Source organism: Mauremys reevesii, linkage group 2, assembly GCF_016161935.1.
Source record: "Mauremys reevesii isolate NIE-2019 linkage group 2, ASM1616193v1, whole genome shotgun sequence".
Classification (NCBI taxonomy): domain Eukaryota; kingdom Metazoa; phylum Chordata; order Testudines; family Geoemydidae; genus Mauremys; species Mauremys reevesii.
Genome location: NC_052624.1, coordinates 33,695,244 through 33,718,954, shown reverse-complemented (window position 1 = coordinate 33,718,954; position 23,711 = coordinate 33,695,244). Strand labels below are relative to the sequence as shown.

General features: G+C 44.7%; 1 protein-coding gene across 1 annotated transcript; it reads right to left on the bottom strand.

The window, feature by feature from the left end:
- Positions 1–1,877: 1,877 nt before the first annotated feature.
- On the bottom strand, positions 1,878–19,098 carry LOC120399669. The gene is made up of 5 exons (XM_039528134.1): positions 18,914–19,098; positions 17,940–18,528; positions 10,707–11,245; positions 8,070–8,136; positions 1,878–4,905 (listed from the first exon to the last, which is right to left on the bottom strand). The coding sequence occupies exons 2-5, from the start codon at positions 18,526–18,528 to the stop codon at positions 3,386–3,388; spliced, it is 2,715 nt and encodes a 904-aa protein (XP_039384068.1). The 5' UTR covers positions 18,914–19,098; the 3' UTR covers positions 1,878–3,385.
- Positions 19,099–23,711: the final 4,613 nt, after the last annotated feature.

Sequence of the window (23,711 nt, the reverse complement as noted above, 5' to 3'; positions counted from 1 at the left end):
GGGCGACTCACCCCTGTGGCACCTCCTGCTGGTGAATCCTGGGAATTAGGTCCGTTCCAGCTCTGGAGCACCCTCTGCAGGCCAGTGATCTGCCTGTCCTCCGGCCCCCGTGTCCCTCCCTGGACCCAGTACCCTTTTACATGGGGTGCTGTACTCAGGTACTTTGTCTGTAGCTCCCTGCAGCCAGGCCCTTCTCCCTCTTCAGGCAGAGGAAGACTATTTGGGCTTCTGGCTCACAGCCTCTTATAGGGGCCAGCTGGGCCTGATTGGAGCATGGCCACAGCTGAGCCTACTTTCCCCAATCACCCCAGGCTTCTTGCCCCAGCCTTAAGGCTGCTTGCCCCAGCCACAGCCCCTTCCATGGGCTGTTTTTAACCCCTTCAGGGCTGGAGCAGGGGTCCACCCTGCTACACGCTCCCCACCTCAAGAACCCCTCCACCGGGGGGGTGTTCTACCGGCCCAGCTTTCTCCTCAGCTGGCCCACAGAGAATCCCTCTCTGCTCGCAGGCTTTTCATTGTTTGGAGCAGCCTGCTCGCTTCCTCCTCAGTCTGGGTCCCCACGGTAGACCTCTCTGGTCCTACGTGGGTTCCCACTTCTGTTTGGGTTCCCACATCAGCCCTCCTGGCCCCTCTGTGGGTTCCCTTTTTAGGTGGGGCCTCTCTGCCCCAGCCCCCTTCTCTCTGGGGGCCTCAGCCTTCACCACCCCTTCCCTGGGGCTGGTCTTGGACCGAGTCTTTCTCTCAGGCACTCCCCCTCTCTGCCTCAGGGGGCAATGCCTCTTGATGTGGCCCTTGGTGTGGCAGTGGAAGCACCCTCAGCGCCTTCCCCCTGCCACGGCCCTATCACAGCCTGTTTGGGCCCTAGCCCTTCCCTCTGGGCTGTCCCAGGCCTTGGGAGCCCTGTATACTATAATCTGAAATGTAAGTACAATATTTATATTCCAATTGATTTATTTTATAATGATATGGTAAAAAAAAAGTAAGCAATTTTCAGTAATAGTGTGCTGTGACATTTTTATATTTTTATGTGTGATTTTGTAAGCAAGTAGTTTTTAAGTGAGGTGAAACTTGGGATACGCAAGATAAATCAGACTCCTGAAAGGGGTACAGTAGTCTTGAAAGGTTGAGAGTCTCTGGGTTAGAGCACGCACCTGGGAGTGGAAGACTCCTGTTCAAATCCTTTCTCTCAGTCTAGCAGAGAGAGGGGAATTGAACCCCACATCCCAGGTGAGTACTCTAACCACTAGGCTAACAGTTAGAAGATGGGCACCAACTCCTCCCTTCCCTTTTGATGTTAAGTGAGGCAGGTACCTAATTCATTCCCTCAAGAATTGATTTACCAGCCTATTGCAGGTACAGTGGGTTCCTACTCACAAATGGCTAAGCAGAGGTAGGCACCTAAGTCCGGGTAATAGGATGGTGCCTATCAGAGAGGGGCAGGGCTTAGCACACACTCTCGTCTCTGCATCTCCTATTGGCTTACTTACGAGGCTCCCTGCCCAGCATGCTGGCTTTTGTGGGTTGCATTCTTAGGTGCCTCTCTCTCCCTATTCATTATACAGGGAGCCTAGGCATCTAACAAGTTTTGTGAATCACAGTGTTGTTCCTGTCATTTTCTGGCATAATAGAAATCAGGCACTGCAATGCTCAGGTTTGCAATGCTGAAGTCCCTTTGGAGATCCCACACCTGTCACTTCATTGGTACTGGTCACTAGCTTAAAGTTGAGCACATTCATAGGTGCCTTGCTGGATCTGTGCCAGAGTATTCTGCACCTTGCAGGATCAAGCCCCTAACTATTCTTATAAATACTCAAGTTTCTTCTCTGAATTAATATTGTGGTAACAATGATTAAAATAAATTAATTTATTAAGAGCATTTATCAGCTTGATAACATCAATTACAAGTTTTTAATTATTCAGATAGCTAAATTTGAAAGAGTGCAAACCCCCCAAAACTCTGATGTCTCCTTGAAATACAGGCCTAATACAATTTAAAATCACAGGCAAGCAAGGATGAGACAATGGTAAAATACCAATTGACTTCAGTGGGGCTAGGATTTCACCCCATCATGATAATAGGACATTAAGCAACATTCAAGTCAGTCTGTTTTATTTCTGTTAATTTTTCTTAATATATATTGTAATACAAACAATATTTTTAAATCAAGGTAATATTTGGAAACATGATACCTGATTTTAAAAACCCCATAAACGAATATAGTTTTCATAATGTACTGTAGTCTGCATAAACACCAACAGAAAGCACAAAACCACAGTATTAAATTAAAATATACTTAAGATATCCCTCCAGGTTTGACACTATAGAAATATAAAAACTTTGTAAAAGTAATAAAATTATTCAGATAAAATTTTTACAGTTGCAAAATGTTTAGAACACACATTGAAGCAGAATGTCATTACACAGGAATGGCAGTCTGCTATAAACAAAATTATCTTTCCTATATATAAGCAGCATTAGAAAGTCTAAAGTATTTCCCTTCTGTAATGGACAAGTTTATTACAATGAACTACTGCATGTTACATACATACTGTAATGTAGTAACCTACAGGACTGCATATATGCATTAGAATAGGTTCTGTTTATCCATCTTTATCTGTATGGGCCAGATTCTGCCACGCTTATTCATACTGCACAATACCTTACTTTGCAATTACCTGCACTGGAAATACTCACAGAGAAAAGTACCACTCTATGTGAGCAAGGACTCCACGGCATTGGAACAAAATGTTGTTTATAAATGGATTTTGTTCTTGAAGTGTCCAATGTACAGAATTCTGATATTAGAGTTAACATTACACCGATTTGAAGGCAGCCCCACCAGCAGCAGTGCAGAAGCAAGGGTGACAATACCATACCATGCCACCCTTACTTCTGTGCTGCTGGCAGCGGCGCTGCCTTTAGAGCTGGGATCCCAGCAAGCAGCTGCCACTCTCCAGGTGCCCAGCTCTGAAGGCAAAGCTGCCGCCGCCGCCAGCAGCAGTGCAGAAATAAGGGTAGCTGTAGCGCAACCTCCACCATTCCAATAACCTTGTGACCTCCGCCCACAACTCCCTCATATTTTTGTAGGTCCTGCAAAACCTGAGTTCAAGAGAATGCTTTGTAAGAAGTAGAGCCTGAGCTGGACTCCTGACACTACAATCCAAGATGTTAACAGAGCAATCCCTTTGGAAAAGCAGAAACATTATTTTTGTTTAGATGATAATCCAACCAAAGATTATTTTTAAAATGTTCCTAATGGTAAGAATATTTTAATGCAATGTTCTGTACATGTTCACACAATCTATGGTTCTGAACATATGTAGTATGACAAAATTCAAAACCCATTGCAAACTGTCCATTCGGGCTTACTTCACTCGAAAGTAACTAAGATGAAATCCATAAAATAGATATGCTGGTGCTATGTTCATGAGCGATCTGATTGATTCTTCCACGCACACAGTCAAGAGAAATGGATATCAATGTACCATTATGCACTTCGAAAGAAGAGCGGAGGGACACACTGGTCCATATACTTCCCTCAGGCATCTGCCCTCCAATTTGCTGGCCAGTTGCTGTGGGTTGCATCTGATCACTGATCAAATGATTTAGAGTCACTTTAAGTACATTACATGAGTGGATCAGCTTTAAATTAAAAGCAATGCTAGCAACTCCCCTTTCAGTAAATCTGAAGTACTTCTGAGCAAGTTCTCCAGAAGAAACAAGCTGTATTTGTTTCTCACTGGCTGAGACCTGGGTGAAATCCAGTAATTTGTTTCTGACAGCTCCTGTAGGCAGTCGTGTAACAGAGACTGTGGCTGAGATGGCAGTGGAAACTGTAGATGGGATCCAGATGAGGCTAAGCATACTAATTCCAGAGCTGTCTCCAAAATATCGAACGTTACATTGAGCTGGAGAAAGGATCTCAAAGCTAAGCAGATCCCCACTGTTGACTTTTGTGGCCCCAGAAGCAGATATTGATGTGTCTCTGTAATTTACACCAGATTTATACATGTTCATTAATTCTCGGTTAGTACCATTCCTATTGATATAAGAGACCAAGGAAAAGCCTTCACGAACACATGTTTGGCCCATGGAATAGAGTGCTTGGTGAAAAACAAATTTTATGACACCTGTTTCAGTGAACTTTATAGCTCTGCCATCGTGAGATAAGCTTAGCATGTAAGGGTCAGAAATGGAAATAACTTTAAAAGTAGGTCGATAGTTAGTTTGATAGTGCATTGCAGTTGACATCTGTGCACTCATAGCCACTGCACCTGTATCATGGGACAACCAAAACAAACTGAGTGGAGTATTAAGGTCATAAATATTTAAGTCTTTACTTTGGTTGCAGAATTGATTTGGACTCTTCAAAAACAGGGAAAGAGTTTGGCTTGGTTCCACCTCTGCCGCGCTGCTTAAACTGGTGCTCTGAAAATATTTTCCTTCTGGTTGTTCGATACGAACACCACTCAGTTCACAGCCTTCCTCAGTGTCATTTAATTTCAAGGACAGCTGGAGAAAGTTTCTGCAGTTGTGCTTTACAGCAAAATTGAGGTCAGTCCACATCAAACCATGTTGCCTGAATACCAGGCTGTTATCTTCAACAGATACAACTTCACAGTGAAGCTTTCCCTTTATCTTCAAGTTTAAACCAGGATAGACCTGAGAAGTGCCAGACTTTGCTGAGGGTAAAATAATGTTTGCAGCCCACGATTCAGAAAGCTTGTTCTCGCTGGCTCCTGAACAAACAGTGTCAGCGACTGGGGAGCAAGGGAAAGCTACTATTCCATCTTCACACTCTGAACAAGCCTGGCATTCCTGCATTTCTTTATTAAAGAAATATTCCTCTCCACACAGTCCCAAGGCTGCATCTTTTTCAGCAATTCCAAGGCATCGGAAGCCACCTGTTTGTAGGAAGTAGGCAGTTTTAGTCACAGGCAACCTTCTGCGCCATTTGACACTAACAAAGCAAAAGTAGGTTATTAGATATTGTCAGAGCACCCTTGATTCCAAGCATGGGTTAAGCACTACAGCCTCGATACCTCACTGCATTCACGCTGCACCCAAACAGAGTGGGAAAGGGGAGCCGCAGGGATCCCAGCCCCCAGTGCACGTTAGGGAACTTAGGGGAGTGGGGAGCTGATGGGGGGCTGCCAGTCCATGGTTCCGGGCCCCCACCAGCTCGCTCCAATGGGCTGCTCTTTCTGCAAGCAGTGGACAAAGCAGGCAGCTGCCAAACAACGTTATAAGGGAGCATTGCGCAACTTTAATCAAGCATGTTCTCTAATAGATCAGCAACATAACAATGAAACAACGTTAACCGGGATGACTTTAAGAGAGGAGTTACTGTACATTCATCCCTTCTAAAAGTGGTTTATATTGTAGAAAAGGATTTTTTTCTTAAATGTAGTTTGCTTCTTAAAATTTTTTTAATATATATTTAAGCAAGTTTTTAGACTTTAGCTTTATACAGTTTTGTGTGGGCAGGGTAAGGAGGGACATCTACTGTTCTTCTCAGTTCACTGATGAGTCTTCAAATCTGCACACTGCATGACTAACCCTTAGATCAAGGCTGGATCATCTAAGAAGAAAGATAATCTACCTCTGATTCTTCTTTGAGCTTCTCCCCCTCCCCAAAATCAAACACACACACACTCCTCTTTTGAGGTATTTCCTGAATTACACAATAAGAATTAATTCCAGGGAGCCCTGTAGAAAATCTCTGCAGCACTAGGCCATGCAAGCCCTGTAGGAGCACAGATGCACAGCACAGACCGATCTATTGAGAGATCAGGACTGCTCGCTGCAGAAAGCGCACTCCCACTAAACAATAACAGCCATTTTACAATCCAGATTCTAGCAGAGCTCCTCAGACGGTGGGTCAGAGCAATGGAGAATAGAAGGCTCCTCATTTCATGCAACTGTATCCTGACTTGCTCTTTTTCCCTTCACACTAGAGCTGTGCAGATCACAGGAGTTGGTGAAGCTGGAACCACCTTTGCATGTAGTTCCACAGAGGCTTCACATCCAACTCTTGATCTCACGTGTCAGAGCTAATTCCCATCCACCTTCCCTTCTCAAAGCAGAATCTGATTTCAGAATCACCATGAACAAGTACATTGTGCTTGTGTAAGCTAAGGGACTGTCTTGAACAAACAGGCAACAGGTCCTGGAAATAGCAATCTTCCTTAACAATTAAGTTATTGGGAGAAGGGAACTCTCCCTCCCCCATGGTTGAAATGGGGTGACTTACAGAGGATGGAGATTGTTGACCCAAATTGCTGCCAGTGATGCAGGGTAACCCCCTTCACCTTTGTATGGGACATCATTACATTGAGTGTTCCCTTCCTTTTGCCCTCACTGCTATGGAGTTTGGGTGGGAAGGCAATGGGAGTGCCAGAGAAAGGACATTCTTTAACCTGAAGGACCCTTCTCATCTCCTTGACTGACAGTCCAATAGCAGAGCTCATAACCAGTGAAACACTGTATTCTGGCAATGTAGTTCCATTCAGTTCTTGCCTGGCTGACAGGCAAAAAAGAACCCTCCTTGCTGATTTAGCATGCTCATTGTGTCTGTTAACTTCATACTTGTGGGCCCGACTGCCACATTGATTGGGAAGGGGCCACCTAAGGTAGATGTGTCAGGCCAAAGCTGGGGTGGAGAAGTGTAATAGAACTTGTGGTTCTGAGTCACTTTGGTGCTTTTGAACATGCCATCCTAAGAAACTTGAGGTGAAAACTGGGGCTTCACATCTCAATACTAGACAATACTATTGTTACAAGGCGCTTCAGATATTGCAGAGGGGGGAGCTATATAAATACATAAATTACCATATATTCTCGATCATAAGCCAGTTCGTTTATAAGCCGACCCCTCCCCCAAGATGGAAAATTTGTATGACCTATTCATAAGCCGACCCTATAATTCAGGGGTCAGCAAACTTTGGCTCCCAGGCCATCAGGATACGCCACTGGTGGGCCAAGATGGTTTGTTTACCTCGAGCGTCTGCAGGCACGGAGGTAAACCTAAGCAAACAAAGTGTCCCAGCACGCCAGCTGCTTACCCTGACGAGCTGGGACAGCAATTGGTAGGGAAATGTTTTTTTTTGGGGGGGTGAACCTGGGGGTCAGGGGAGTAACCCCTGTGACCACTCCCCACATGACCCCACCCCTAGCCCAGGACCCCCACACTCTCCCCATCCCATCCCTTCCCACCTTATCTGGGGAGGGCCAGGGGAGGATATCTTTGGCCTGGCTGGAGCTGCTCCGGCAGGCTGGGCAGCGCGGCTGCAGCCTGCTCTGGTGGGCCAGACTGGGGAGCACGGCTGCAGTGTGCTCCGGTGGGCCAGGCGGCGCGGCCACAGCCTGCTCTGGGGGGCGGGGCCGAGCGGCACGGCTGCAGCTGGACAGCCCCAGAGCTGCAGCTGCTTTGGAGGCTGGGGGGGCAGGGGGAAGCAGCGTGGCCAGAAGCGGAGAAACTCTGGCCCCGCCTCTTCCCTTCTGGCTCTGCTGGCTGTGCTGCCTCTCCTTGCTCCCACTGTTGGGGGGAGGGGCTGTGTCCCACCTCTCCCTCTCTACACCCGTTCATAAGCCGACCCCCTTCTCTGGTGCTTCCCTTTTTTACTAAAAAAAAATCTGGCTTATGAATGAGTATATAAGGTAGTTTAAAAAAAAAAAAAGGATAAGCAACTGCAAGAGATAAATGACTCTATTATCCTTCCATGCCAGTTGGCCAGCAGGGGTAATGCCATTGATTTCAATGGTGTTACTCCTAATTTACACCAGTGCGAGAAGAGCATCAGGCCCATAGGCAGCATGGGAATTAAAAAGCCAAACAGAAGGAAAGCACCAGAGGCTGTGAAGAGTGTTATGCCTGAAGCAGCCTATTGGTCTCCTAAGATTAGTTTTCATTCTTACAGCCTACTTCTCTGTGCCGGGTGCCTTTGACTTTCATTGATTCCAGCATCTTAAGCACTTCAGGATCCAGCACCTAGGAGGATAGTGCTCTTAATTGCCTTCCTGTTCTGTCACTGAAGATGTGCTTAGTCACAGAAAGGTAGGAACTTACCTGGAGTATTCAGGCATTTTATTCTCTCACCACAAATGTTGGGAGATTCAATGCATTCGTCTCTGTCCTACAAATCATAAGAATCATATTCATTTCACTTTTAATGAAATGGCTAATATGGAAGCTTTAAAACAGGAAAACACTTACCTGGAACACCAAATGAAAAACATTTTAGTTCAATTATATAAAGCATCCAGTTAAACCAAGTCAGGTTTGTAAACTGACAGCCACTTAACTGTACTGGTTTTGTAAAATAAACTTCTGAGGATTCAAATTCTCTCTCTCCCTGACCATATCCTCCTCTCCCACAATTCCCTGCTCTGTCTCACACTCCTGTGTTCTCTGAGCCATCAGCCTCCACTTTCTGACACACTCTGCTCCATCCTCCTCCACTAGCTTCCCTTTCCTTCCACACTATTCCCTAATCTCAGTCAGGGTATGGCTACACTTGCAAGTTGCAGCGCTGGTGGAGGCTTTCCAGCGCTGCAATTAGTAAGTGTCCACACCTGCAGGGCACATCCAGCGCTGCAACTCCCTGGCTGCAGCGCTGGCCGTACACCTAGCTCAGCATGGGGAATAAGGATTGCAGCGCTGGTGATCCAGTGCTGGTCATCAAGTGTGGCCACACACCAATGCTGTTATTGGCCTCCAGGGTATAAGGATGTATCCCAGAATGCTTTTAACTAAATTACTCCCTTTGTTTTGTTATGCAGCCTCTCTTTGTTTTGTTGTGAACTCCCGTTGCTACAGGAGCTGCTCTACCGGAGCTGCTTATGCTGTGATCAATCTCTATCCTCCTCCCTGCATGATTCACAGGGGTTGAGTGTTTGCTTTTTGCTTGACCAGCAGCGAGAAAGCGAGTCGGCGGCTGCTTATCTGGTCTGCAGGCTTTTGCAGTTAAAGAATAAGGGGTTGGGTTTTGTTGTCAACTCCGTGCACCGGGCTCCGTGCACCCGGAGCTGCTTCAAACACAGCTCCTGTTTGCTGTCATCAATCTGTAACTACTGTCAACAATGAAATGAGATAATCCCCTGCCTGTCTCATTCACAGGGGTTGAGTGTTTGCTTTGCTTGAGAGAAATGGGGGAGGGAGGTAGAGGCGGGAAAGGGAGTATGTTGGATGCAGGCTGTTTGCAGTTAACAGTAAGGGGGTGGGAAAATTTTCTGATTTTGCACAGTGTCGGTTCCAAAACTCCACTCTCTCTCCCCCCCCCCGGTCCCTGTCACACTGCCCCACACCCCCCTCTTTTGAAAAGCACGTTGCTGCCACTTGAATGCTGGGATAGCTGCCCATAATTCATCACTCCCAACAGCGCTGCAAATGCTGCAAATGTGGCCACACTGCAGCGCTGGTAGCTGTGAGTGTGGCCACACACCAGCGCTGGCCCTGCACAGCTGGACGACCAGCGCTGCAGATTTGTAAGTGTAGCCATACCCTCAGTCTGAATTTCCATCATCTTCCCATCCCTCAGGTCCTCAAACAGTGTCATTTTCCCATCTTCTTTTTCTCTTCTTTCCTCATATTGATGGTCTCACTGAATCATGTCATTTCTCCAGAACTCAACCATCCCTCTCTCGTCCCCCAACCCCCACCAAAACTGTTGTCTGAGCTTGGATTATTTCTTGCCTTGATTATGGAAACCTCCTTCTCTCTGGCCACCCATCACACCATCCTTTCCACGTATCCAGAATGCCGCCACTACAGTCATTTACTGTGTACCTTGCACTGAGTGTGTCCAGCCTCTTCTGTGTTTTCTCCTTTCCTTTCCTGTACCAGCTACGTTATCTTTAAACTCTCTCCATGCCTTCAAAGCCCTTTGTAACCTGACTCCTACTTACCTCTCTGCCCTGGTCTCCTTTCACAGACCTCCTCACCCACTTAAGCTCTGTGGAAGCTGCATGTCGAACAATCCAACCCACGTGCCTCTTCAGTTCTCAACTCTGGGACTTTTCATGCCTGCTTATATGGCTGGAACCACCTCTGTGACCTGCTGTTTCCACCCTCTTCTCCAAGTCCCTCCTTAAAATACGTTTCCCTAAGGCCCATAAACCACAACCCAATACTGTAAGTTATTAGGAAAGATGCATAGAGCTGGATAGCTCAGTGGTTTGAGCATTGGCCTGCTAAACCTAGGTTTGTGAGTTTAGCCCTTGAGAGGGCCATTTAGGGATCTGGGGCAAAAATCTGTCTGGGGATTGGTCCTGCTTTGAGCCTAGGATTGGCTAGATGACCTCCTGATGTCCCTTCCAAACCTGATATTCTATGACTCTATGATATATTGATCCAAGCATATTTATCACTGTTCTCATGTCACCTCCTATGTTCATACAACAGCTATTCAAATTTTAAGCTCTCTGGGACAAGGGCCTTGTTTTCATATCTGTCTCTAAAACACATAGTATGCTGGTGGCGTTAGAGACAATGAACTGCTGCTAAAAGCATTTCTTAAAGCAAATACCTCACTGTTAACACAGTGAACCTAAGAATCCTAAACTTGGCATGGCATAGAAAACTTACACTCAGAGTAGGAGCCCTCTCCTTACTCTCTCTGAATAGCCTCAGTCTCAGCACAGTATCCTCTGTTTGCCTGACAAAATGCTTGATCTACTTATTAAAATACACAGAATAATATTTCACCTGGCAAATCCGATCGGCGTTTGCAGAACATTCAGACATTTGGAAAAAACCAGCAGGGCACAAGGTGCATTTTTCACACTGTGATGGTGTCTTTTGGAAATTGCAAAATTCATCACTTTTACAAAGATTGCAGTCCAGCAAAGACTCCCTAACATCAATCACTTTTGCATCAACTTCTACTTTCTGTACAGAGTATGACTTCTGGAGATGATTTCTGACCTGGTTCTGAAGTCCTTGAAGCTGAGCTTCAAAATAATGTTGAATATCCTCATGCAAACTCTGGAATGACATTTGTTTCACTGTGTCGAAAAGCATGCCATACTGGACTTTTATCAGATGCATTTGCTCATACATTTTTCTTTGTTGTTCAAGAATTTCTCGTTGCTGGCTAACTAACGTGCTCTGTTGTTCAGCAAGTTTTTGTTGCAAATCCACAATTATCTTCTGTTGGCTTTTTAACATTTCAACAAATTTATCTTGGCCTTTTGCAAGCTGCAGTTGTAATATTAGTGCATCTTCAGATGGAACTTCATTTTCACCTGAAATATAAACAGTCTATTACTTTTCCTGACAAAAAAAATAATTTTCCAGATTATCTCCTCAACGACATTCAAAATTCGATCAGATCTTCTTTTAATTATTGAAGATTTAAATGTAAGAAATAACTTTCTCACATACAATGGAGTTGCATCATAGGCACATTTAACTTATGCGATTTTAACTATACGCGCTTGGCAAAAACAAAAAACAAAAAGAGAAAAGTAACAGTTTAAAAACTGTACCTGTAGTGCGCGCGATTCCGCCCGCCATTCCACTCAATGAGCGTTTGACTACATGTGATTTTCGCTTTACACGCTGACTACAGAACCTAACCCCCGTGTACAATGCGATTCCCCTGTATCTTTCCTATAAATAGTCCTTAGGGATGGTGTCCCTAGCATCTATTTGCCAGAACTTAGGAATGGGTAACAGAGGATGGATCACTTTATGATTACCTGTTCTGTTCATTCCCTCTGGGGCACCTGGCATTGGCCACTGTCGGAAGACAGGATACTGGGCTATATGGATCTTTGGTCTCTATGTTTTTATGTCCTTAAATATATGAATCTTGACACTTGTGTGCACAAGCAAAAATTAAAACCTCTTTAGATTTATCTTCATAATCAAATGATAATTGACTTTTTTAAAAACATTTATATTAGGGCTGTCAAGCTATTCAAAAATTAATCGCACTGTTAAACAATAGAATACCATTTATTTAAATATTATGGATGTTTTCTACATTTTCAAATATATTGATTTCAATTACCACACAGACTACAAAGTGTACAGTGCTCACTATATATTTATTTTTTATTACAAATATTTGCACAGTAAAAAAAATAGAAATATTATTTTTCAATTCACCTAATGCAAATAATGTAGTGCAATCTCTTTATCATGAAAGTTGAACTTACAAATGTTGAATTATGGACAAAAACTAACTGTACTCAAAAATAAAATAATGTAAAACTTTAGAGCCTACAAATCCACTCAGTCCTACTTCTTGTTCAGCCAATTGCTCAGACAAACAAGTTTGTTTACATTTGCAGGAGATAATGCTGCCAGCTTCTTGTTTACAATGTCACCTGAAAGTGAGAACAGGTGTTTGCATGGCGCTGTTATAGTAGCTGGCGTCACAAGATATTTACGCACCAGATGCCCTAAAGATTCATATGTCCCTTCATGCTTCAACTACGATTCTAGAGGACATGCATCCATGCTGATGACGGGTTTTGCTTGATAAGGATCCAAAGCAGTGTGGACCGATACATATTCATTTTCATCATCTGAGTCAGATGCCATCAACAGAAGGTTGATTTTCTTTTTTGGTGGTTCAGTTCTGTAGTTTCCGCATCACAGTGTTGCTCTTTTAAGACTTCTGAAAGCATGCACCACGCCTTGTCCCTCTCAGATTTTGGAAGGCACTTCAGATTCTTAAACCTTGGGTCGAGTGCTGTAGCTATCTTCAGAAATCTCACATTGGTACCTTCTTAGCATTTGGCAAATCTGCAGTGAAAGCGTTCTTAATACGAACAACATGTGCTGGGTCATCATCCGAGACGGCTATAACATGAAATATATGGCAGAATGCAGGTAAAACAGAGCAGGAGGCATACAATTCTCCCCCAAAGAGTTCAGTCACAAATTTAATTAAACACATTTTTTTTAATGAACGTCATCAGCATGGAAGCATATCCTTTGGAATGGTGGCCAAAGCATAAAGGGGCATACAAATGTTTAGCATATCTGGCACGTAAATGCAATGCCAGCTTCAAAAGTGTCATGTGAATGCCTGTTCTCACTTTCAGGTGACATTGTAAATAAGAAGTGGGCAGCATTATGTCCCATAAATGTAAACAAATTTATTTGTCTTAGCAATTGGCTGAAGAAGTAGGACTGAGTGGACTTTTAGGCTCTTAAGTTTTACATTGTTTTGTTTTTTGAGTGCAGTTATGTAACAAAAAAAACCCTAAATTTGTAAGTTGCGCTTTCATGATAAAGAGATTGCTCTACAGTACTTGTATGAGGTGAATTGAAAAATACTATTTATTTTATCATTTTTAAAGTGCAAATATTTGTTATAAAAATAACAAAATAAAGTGAGCACTGTACACTTTGTATTCTATGATGTAACTGAAATATTTGAAAATGTAGAAAAACATCAAAAAATATTTAATACATTTCAATTGGTACTCTATTGTTTAACAGTGCAATTAAAAGTACAATTATTCACGATTAATTTTTTTTAATCGTGATAACATTTTTGGAGTTAATCACATGAGTTTACTGCAATGGACAGCCCTAATTTATATTACAATAGAAAAAATAAGTAAGATTTTCTAATGCAATAATCCTCTCTTGCTAGCCCTTCATGTCTAATAGTAGAATTTTAACTAATCTGCTGTGTTTTATGTATTTATTAAAAATACAAAACTTCTCTTATCAATATCTTGTTTCAATACTCTCATACTCAAAAACTATGGGCCTGATCCCAAATACACTCACACACAAGTAACTTTATGCAAGTAGTCCCACTGAATGCAAAGCATGAGTGCAGGACCAATTCCTATACTGATAAATATGTGCATTGCTTTAATTCAACATAACGAGGCTGGTCAGTTTTATGAACATGCATGCTAAAGTAGGGGGGAAATCAAGCCTCAGGCTTCAGGACATAAGTTCACCACCACTGAGGGGCAGGAAGGATTTTAACATCACCATGCAGAGTGTACAGTATGGAATTGTGTTAACATTACCTGGAAACATCAAGTGTTGAACACTGCAAGAGGCAGTGGCTGGACTTTATTTACGGTTACTAGATTTTCTTATATTTAATTATTTTACTCCCTCATCACCAGGCATATATCAATCATTTTTTTTCATTTTTTCAGCACTCTTCCAAGTCTCAAGGTGCTTTACATGCACACAAAACTCTTAAGAAGAATTACGCAGCTAGCATGCTGAGACCACAGCCTATCTTGCTGACCAATACTGTCTCATTGTTTCTTTGTATTCCCCAATCTGTCTGTATCTGTTGTCTCAACTTATACTTAGATTGTAAGCTCTGTGCGGTAGAGACTATCTTTTTGTTCTCTCTTTGTACAGCACATATAAAATCTACCCTTAACTATAATCCTCACATTAAACCTATCCTATCCCTTCATTCCTCAGCCTACTGTCTTCACCAATGTCCAGGGAAGGAGGCCTGGTTTTTCCAATATGCTCAAGAGGTTAACAAAATTCTAGAGGACCGAAGGGTATTAAAAACATCTTAAACTGTCCATGTTAGCCCAAAGAATCTTCTCACACACTCCCTGTAACACTCCAATCAACCAAGCCTCACCAGAGATAATTCATAGTCCAAACAAATGCTTCACCAAAAATGTGCCCTAAAACTGCAGTTCTCAACTAGGGGTCCAGGGACCCCTGGGGGGCCACAAGCAGGTTTCAGGGGGTCCGCCAACATAAACCAGACAGCAGAGTCAGCGTTAGACTCACTGCGGCCCAGGGCAGAAGGCCGAATTCCAATCCCCGCTGCCTGGGGCTGAAGTCGAAGCCCATAGCAACTTAGCTTTGCGAGGGCCCCTGTGGCATGGAGTCCTGAGCAATTGCTCTGCTTGTTACCCCCTAACACCAGCCCTGGTTTATAATCTACTTTAAAACAGTTGTTGTGGCACAGAATTTTTATAGCATGTTGGGGGAGGGGGGTGTCTCAGAAAGAAAAAGGTTGATAATCCCTGCCCTAAAAAATCCAGATTGGCAGTTCATCAGGATCTGATTGAGGGAGTGAATTCTATAGCCCAGGAGCCATTATCAGAAACATTTTGCATATGTGGCTGGAGCCGCTAAGGACTAAAGGGACTGAGGTGCTACAATGGTCAGCATTGTCATACTTAACTTTTAGGCATCATGCTGCCTAGTGGGATCCACAGCCCTGAGTTAGGTGCCAAGACTCCCTGTACAATGCATGGGGAGAGATAGGTGCTGAAGACTGGAATTCACAGAAGCCAGCAAGCTAATCAGGGAGACGCTGAAACTATAAGGTAGAAAATGCTGAGGAGCGAGGTGGGGCTTAAGCCCTGCTCCACTCAGAATTAACAGCCACAAACCTTGTCCTGGCGTTAGGCACAGGGACTTGAATCTGGGTTCAAGTTCCAGATTACTCATCCAGATCAGGGATTTGGGTCTGTGAAATCCCTAACCACCAAGTTACTGGCTATTCTGGGGTGGAGTTTTCTCAGTCTCTCCTGTTGGAGATGTTCCACTGTGCATAAATAATTACATATTCATTGGGCCAGAGCAAGACTGACTGTAGCCTCAGGGTTAGGATACCCACCTAGGAATTGGGAGACCACATTCAAGTCCCATTCTCTGAATCAGAAAGAGCAGAAACTTGAACCTAGATATCCCAGAGGAGTACCCTGATCACCTTATTATTCTGAGGTAGGAGGGTGTCTCCCTGGGTGTGACCAGAAATGCTATCCTGGACCTGACAATATTTCATTGAAATTAATACTGGAACTACTGGCAGGAATGTTTCAATGAACTGGAATATTTTGCTGAAAATCCACAACAAACGATACTGTTTATGCACTTAGCTGGTATAAATGAGTCCTGAGAAACCCTCCAGGCCACATTTTCTTCTCACTTACTATGGTTTTACATGAGAATGAGTCAAATTACTTGAGTGGAGTTGCTCTTGATTTTACACCAGTGTGAGTGGAGCAGAATCTGGCCCTTTGCCTTTATCCTGGGAAACACTATTTTGACCCTTTGTGCCCTCCCTTCTCATGACAGTGACAGTTGCTATAATCCAGTCAAAACCAGTGCTATCGCAGGATGCATGTCTGTAATGAGTGATCATACCCTTTCTTCCCACCAGATGCAGTTGCAATAGACCTAAACTCTGCCCCATCACTACACTTTATGCTTGGTACTGCTAGTGAAGGACAGTGAAGGACTGCTAGTGAAGGACTGCTAGTGATGTTAGGACAACATAAAGTATAATTAAGCTCTTCAATGGATGAGGTTTGTATTTAAAACAAACAAAAAAAGTAAAGTAAATTAAACAAAGTGATCTTGTTTGTCAATAGGATTCTCAAACTGTTGCATCTTTACATAGGTCAAAGAGGTTTGCTGAAATATCCTTTTTTCCAATCAAATTAAGACTCCCCATTGAACAGTTGGTGTCAAAATATGATTTCAATATGTGACTACGAATAAGGGGGTTCCACAACTCAAGACTGCTATTAATCATAATATGTCCAATAAGAATGCCCAGAAATTGTTCAGATGCATCTCCAAAAATGTACTATCCTAGTCTCAGCCCTTTGATTTTCCACAGGAGCTTGACACACAAAATTCCTAATTTCCATTAATCTTGACAAAAAAAATAAAAATAAATCAGTCTACCCTATTTTTCGATCCCTCACGTGAGACATTAGGGGGGAGGGATAGCTCAGTGGTTTGAGCATTGGCCTGCTAAACCCAGGGTTGTGAGTACAATCCTTGAGGAGGCCACTTAGGGATCTGGGGCAAAAATTGGTCCTGCTAGTGAAGGCAGGGGGCTGGACACAATGACCTTTCAAGGTCCCTTCCAGTTCTAGGAGATTGGTATATCTCCAATTATTACCTTTAACCAAGGTCCTTATTATTTTGTGGCCATTAAAGACCCTGTGATGCTTTTTTACTGCAGGAGAGATATAAGCCCAGAGATCCTGGACTGATTCTAAATTGCATTCTGCTGGTCCAAATTTGCCCTGCAGTTTCAATTGGATATAGCATACTTCACCTTCATACTAAGATGCTGTCCACCATTAAAAAAATTGACAAATTCCACCCTAGAAGTGGTTGACTTTCCATGGTGGTGTTTTAAATAATATAGTTGTAAAGTGCTCCTGGAATCCTTCCACTCTCTAAATGAGTTATCAATTATTATTAGTTTGTCAATGTCTGTAGGATTCTGGTGGGCAACAGTAACCGTGCCCGATTACCAAGTCATTCCTTCGGGATGTAGATGTATTTCCATCCTATTCAAACCCTGTTTGGCCTTGCTGGAAATTACAGACATCAGAAATACCAGATTGTGAAGCTAAATAGAAAGTGTTTACACTTGGTAAAAAAAACATTTGATCTCCTATTTTGTCAGGCTTCCTTGTCTGCTCCTTTGTTGCTTCCCTTATTTGAGTGTGGGGAAGGGGGGAAAGAGACATAGTTCCTGCCCCGCGTTTAAAGACTAGGGCCACAAATTTGGGCCCAAATTTTCAAGTGGCCATGAATGTGGGGCAGCCACATTTTGGGCCTGAATTCCAGAGGTGCTGGGGACCTTCAGCTCCCTACTGACTCCAAGTGGAGCTGTGGGCACCCAGCACCTCTGAAATTCAGGCCCTAGGTGTCTCATTTCTGGCACCTCCAATCCTAAGGGGCACTGAAGAAAAGGCGAAGCTTGGACCTTGGCTAGCTGAGCGGTGGGGTGCCAAATGCCGGGTGTTAACTTGGAGACAGGCACTTGGGCTCCCGGCCCTACCCTATGCAGGCCCCAGGCTTCCCCAGGCCAAGTCACTGTCCTGTTGGCACTGGCGGGCTCCTCAGCACGGGGGCCGCAGAGGCCAGCGCACAGCACACCCCTCTTGGGGCTGGCTCTCCCAGCTCAACCCTGCCCGCCGGTCTCGCTCCGAAGCCAACACCCACCTGGGCTGAGGTCGCAGGTGAGCCGCACGCCCAGCTCCGAGGCCGGGTAGGCGAAGTCTTCCGCGAGGAACTGGGCGGCTCGCTCCGCCTCTCTGAGCAGGGCGGGCTCCGGGCAGGCCTCTCCCTGCGGGGCGCACCGAGCCCCGCTGCCCTGCCGGGACCCGGGGCGGAGCCGCAGGGGCAGTTTGCACTCAACGCCCTTGCAGTCCCGGCTGGTGCCGTTGGGGGCCCGGGCGGCGCAGTCCGCTCCCAGGCAGCTCTCCCCGGCGCCCCTAGCGGCCGGGGCGGGGAGCTCCGGGCCGAGCTCGGCCGTGCTCCGGGAGGGGAAGGCGGGGAGAGGGGCAGCGTGCGCGGCGCTCGGCGCCTGCTTGCCGCGGGCGGTGTGAGGGAAGGAGCGGGACGGGCGGCTGGCTCTGCCCGAGCAGCGGGGCCCCAGGCACGGCTGTCTGGCCGGATCTCTATCGCCGCCGCCACACAGGGCGCCCCGGCAGCCGGCAGCGCCGCTGCCTCCTCCCCCGTCCCCCAGCAGCGAGAGGCAAACACCCAGCCAGCAGCAGCAGCGAGCCCACCGCAGCATCTCCAGCCGCATCTGCAAGAGAAAGAGTGAGACAGCGAGGGATCGGGGAAGCAGCCCCGCGCACCGCACAGGGGCTCCCAGTGCCTGTACCCCGCTCTCCTCTCAGCGCCCAGGCGCCATGGCCGGCACTGTTCTGCCTTGACCAGGCGCCCCCCACTTGCAGAGTGCACGTTGCCCCGGGGCCCCCTCGCCACTAGCTAGGTAGGGTCACGTTTGCACCCTGTAGGGCTCTTCCAGAGCCCGGCTCTCTGCACTCTCCACCCCTGGCTGCAGAGAGCTACAGCTTCCCGCCCCACTCATTCTGTACGTCCGCCCGCCTGTGTCAAAGCCCGGGCACGCTCTCTCCAACGTGGGGCTTGGCTGGTTAGATGGGCCCGTGAGTAGTCAGCTGCTTTACCTACGAGACGGCGCGGAGCTGCACTTGAGAAGGCCACGCTCCTTGGAGCTGGGCGGCTTGCAAGGGCCAGGCAGGGAGCAGAGGAGTTTCCTTCCCCAGTAGTGGGGACTGACCTCCTCTGCAAGCCTGGAAGAATGTTAATGTAGAACATTCCTTAGACTTCATTAGCATCCAATTCCCCAAGCACCTCCCTTTAACTCTTGCCACTCCAGCGCCCTGGGCTCGGGGGGGAAGGTTCCTCATAAAAAAAAATTACACCGAGTAAAGCTTTTATTCCGTGAGGACTTGCATACGCCGCTATCATGAAGACAACAGACTAAACACCCGCACTTCACCTAAGACAAAGCAAAAGGCAGTACTCGCGGAGCGGATAAATGCTGGAAGACGGCGACTGTGACCTCAGGGGGTAGCCAACGAGGGACGTTTATTCAAGATTAAAGGCGACCTTTAGCTAACCTAGAAGCTGGGGGGCGGGAGGGGAGAGAATGGGTTTCACTTCAAACCAGTGGTAGTGCGGGAGCTGAAGCCTGGCGCTCTCTAGTTGAAACTCTACCCCCCTGATAACTGACTACAGTAGGCTCCAAACTCGCACATCTCATCTCTTCCAGATGTTTATAGGAGGAAAAACAGCACATTTTCTTTCAAAGGGTGTGTTCACTTTGTCCATTTTGTTATTGGATTTGGCCATCATAAAGGTACACTGAGCTATAGTGGGTAAAATCATACCTGTAAGCAGGAAAAAAAACCCAAATATATATATTAACTCATTGTCTCCAACCTTCTCCCCCACCACGCAATACTTTTCTATTAACAGAGGTGTAGTCTCTTCAAAATTAAATAGAAGAGAAGAAAGGGCTGGCTAGGGTCATGCATTTTTCTCCATTTTTTGTGACGTTTGAAAGTTTATGTTCCAAATTTCAGTTCTGTGCAGTCACTCTGGCTGATCTGTTGTGCTGTCTGAAGGAAAACCATAGAACAATGCCATAAACACAATGGGCCTAATTCAACTCCAGTGACTTCAGTGGCATAGGGTCAAGCTTAACATTAACACAGGGAAGGCTAGCAGCCTGTTAAAAGGGCTGTTCTAGAACAAAAGGCTGTAATCATAACAAGCAATGTTATTCTAGAAAACCAAATACTGCACACAATCAATCATGGTCGATAAGTACCTACAGTAGAAGACTCCTAGCTGTGGGCTCTTGTTATGCCTTTGTCTGCTAAAAGCTGAAGCCAGAAAAATTCAAACTAGGTGCAAACTTTTAAATGAGGGTAATTAGCCATTGAAACAATTTATCAAAGCAGCGGATTCTCCCCTCACTTAAAGTCTTCAAATCAAAATTGGATGGCTTTCTGGAAGATATGCTCAAGTTTAAGCAGACATTAGAAGTTTGATGCAAGAGGTCAGATTAGGTCATTAGAAGTTTGATGCAAGAGGTCATTTTGTCCTGCAACATACATGTTGTTTCTAATATGCTCTTTCCTTTGTTAATGCTCTTTTCCAGTCTGCTTTTTTAAAAAAACCTTGGACACTAGTATTCCATGTAATTCAATATACATTTCCATCAACAGCTTTTTCTAGGTTTTATTTAGTCTGGATTTTAAAAAATCCAACACAGTAAGGTATGATCCAATTGCCATGTATCTGGTAACAGAGATTGTGGTCCTCCAAAGTATAAGGCTGATCTTGCAGCCTTTAATGACCCCTGTCTCCCATAGGCAGTTTGCATAGGAAAACTGCAAGACGGAATTCGAAGTGCTCAGACTCACCTGTGTACATCTCCAGTTACCTCTGATGATGGCTTGCAGTGAATTGCAGGGAATTTGCAAGTTCTCAAAATAATTCCACCTGCATGCAGTAGTGCACACACATGACCAGGGCAAATTCTGCTCTTGGGTCACACCAATGTAAATCTAGAGCAGCTCCACTGAAGTTAATGGAGTTATTCAAGATTTATGCTGGTATAAATGAGTGCAAAATTTGGCCCCAAATTTTTATCTGTGCAATGTAGTTTTATAGGTTGTACTGTGATCTTTGGAAGGATAAGTATCATGTTCCTAGGAGATACTGTGCAAATGAGATTGTGTGATTTTAATTAAAGGAGTATTGGGGCTTGCATTAAGCCTCTGAGAATGGCAGAGGAGACATGGCTATTCTTTTCAGGAGTCTGAGCAGGCTCAGATTGAGCTGAATGGTCTAATCAACATGTCGTGTGTTCAAATGTGACAAAAATGATTCCTGATGTACCTACTTGGCAGTATCATGTGCCCAAAGCTGTATCACTTCTTCCAAGTCCAGTGAAATTCAATGGAATATTTACAGAAAAATGGGGTTAATAAACAGGCCAGAACAGATGCTCTGCAGTTAAGAAATGCTTGCTTCATTTAAAACAGTAGTAAAAGCTTTCATTGCATTGCTGTGTATCCAGTATATGCAGTGTCATTGTAGCCATGTCTACCATATTACCACCTCACCTACTTTGTCTCTCTAATATCCTGTTGACCCAGATACATAAGATACTGTGTATATCCAGGACTTAAATTCAGCCGGAGCTTCTGTAGCAAAGCTCTGGTAAATATTTTCAAACACATGGGGTGAGCCCTGATACACCCCAGGAAGCTGAAGTCCAGAGCCCCGAATGGGAGGGTGCATGCTTCGGGAAATAGTATATGAGAATTTAAGCCCTATGTATATCCCTGCACCTGAGGAGCAGCAGTATTGCACTGGAGAGTAGAGAAGCTCCAGCAAACCTGTCCAAAACCCCAGACTGGTGGTGGTGACCTAACTGACAAAGAATATGATTCAGGAGTTGTAGTCAAGGTGGGGGAGCCAGGGCCCCTTTTCCCCAGCCTGATAAAGAAAAAGCTGGGATCTGTGGCATCAGTCATCTATTTTCCCAAAGAGCAGCAGTCAAGAGTTGTCTTGGGGGAGGGGATCCTGCCACTGCAACAGGAGCAGGAAGATGCCATTTCTGGGACCCCTTGCCTCCCAGGAGCTGAAAGTTGTGGTAGGTCGGTCCCCCTTCTCTGTCCCAGACAAGAATTATAGCAGCAGCAGGCTCCCTCCCCTCAGCTCAGCAAAGAAACAAGAGCTGCAGCAGATAGGCCTCCCCTTTTTCCACCCTCAAGAAGAGTGGGATCTGTGGCAGTCAGGGCCGCTATTCGTCCTGCCCAAAGAGCAGGAGCAGTGGCAATGGCTGTCTTCCTCCAACCCACCAGGAGAGCAGGAGCCAACAGCTGCGACTTCAAAAGTTCCTCTTCTCTTGGCCTGCCCGAAGAGCAGGATTGGCATTGGCATCCCTGTCTCCTGCAGAGAGGGAGCTTGGAGCCCAGTGGCAGCCAGGAAAACTTCCCCACAACCCACCCAAAGAGTGGGAGCCAAAAAGAAATTTCAAATTAATTTTTTTAATGGGTTACAAAAAAACCAATATAAAACCCCAGTCTTTCAACAGCATTTTTCTTTTTAACTCAAATTACTAAAAAGATTGAACGACATAATACACCAGTGTAATAATAAAACTCATCCATTCTAGATGAGCATGTCACATACCTAGGGAACCAAATTAGAATGCTGGTCCTTCCTCTTCAAACTCTACTACTTTGTCTAAAAAAGCTCTTTCTCAGATGGCAATGGGTCTGATCCAACTCCCATTAAAGTTAATGGAAAAACTCCCATTAGTTTCAATAGAAATTGGATCAGTTCCAGTAGTAGGTTCATTAACTTCTCTGTAGATTAGCCACTAGAGGGCAACATGATCACATGCGTGCACACACATTCCCCCTCCCCCAACCCAGTACACTAAAGTCCTATCCAAGATCAAAGCTTTTTTGAACTAGCTGCCACCAGAACCCATTGCCAGTTCCTGGTGCCCACAAATAAAATATAGTTCTCTTGTCATCCTTCCCTCTCCCTCATTGCCCCATAGCATTTTCTTTCTTCTCTTGCTTCCATATGGGTATATATAATGGACTTTCATATACATAAAAAGATCAATTTTTGAAGTCAGTTCCAGAAATTTGGGGTGTATTAACTCCATATGAACAACAGAGTCTGGGCCTGGATCCCAATAACCCCCACACTTCAGGATATAACACGGGTCAAATCCTATACTCCATTGTCAGGCAATCAGAGTTTTTCCTGAGTCAAAATCAGGTTCAATATTCTGTGGATGAGTCTGAATTGCATTAAAAACACGGCAACATTTTTATTGAACACAGACCCCTTTAAATCATAATTTTCATAGTATCCCATCACTATTGTTTTTTTCAGAATAAGTTGCTCCCTTTTCTTGTTCCCAGTCAATTTAGTTAGTTGGATTTTATAAAATGCACATTTCTAGAGCTCTACATTTGACTGGATGGATTATAATTGCATAAATTACATTTTGCAAGAAAGAGGTCATGTAACTCTTTAAGATAATGTTTAATATTTATAGAAAGACACTCCCTACCAGAGTATAAGTAGGAGAAAGCTAACTAATGCAGTCAGACATATGTCATCAAATTTAATTCATCTTCATTAAAATCCATAATTTAACACTGGAACAATTCCATAACCATTCTAAACCAGATTTAAGCTTTGATTTCTTCTCCTGAAGAGAATGATCTTTTTAAAACCATCTCTTTTAGAAACTATTGCTCTGATCGTGCAAAGATTTGCAGACTTGCTTAACTTTGTGCACTGACTTGCCTGACTTCAATGGGACTATTCACCATACACACAGTTAAATTTGTGCATAAATCTTTGCAGGATTGGGCTTAACCTGGAATTAAAAAATATTTTTTCCTTATCAAATCATTG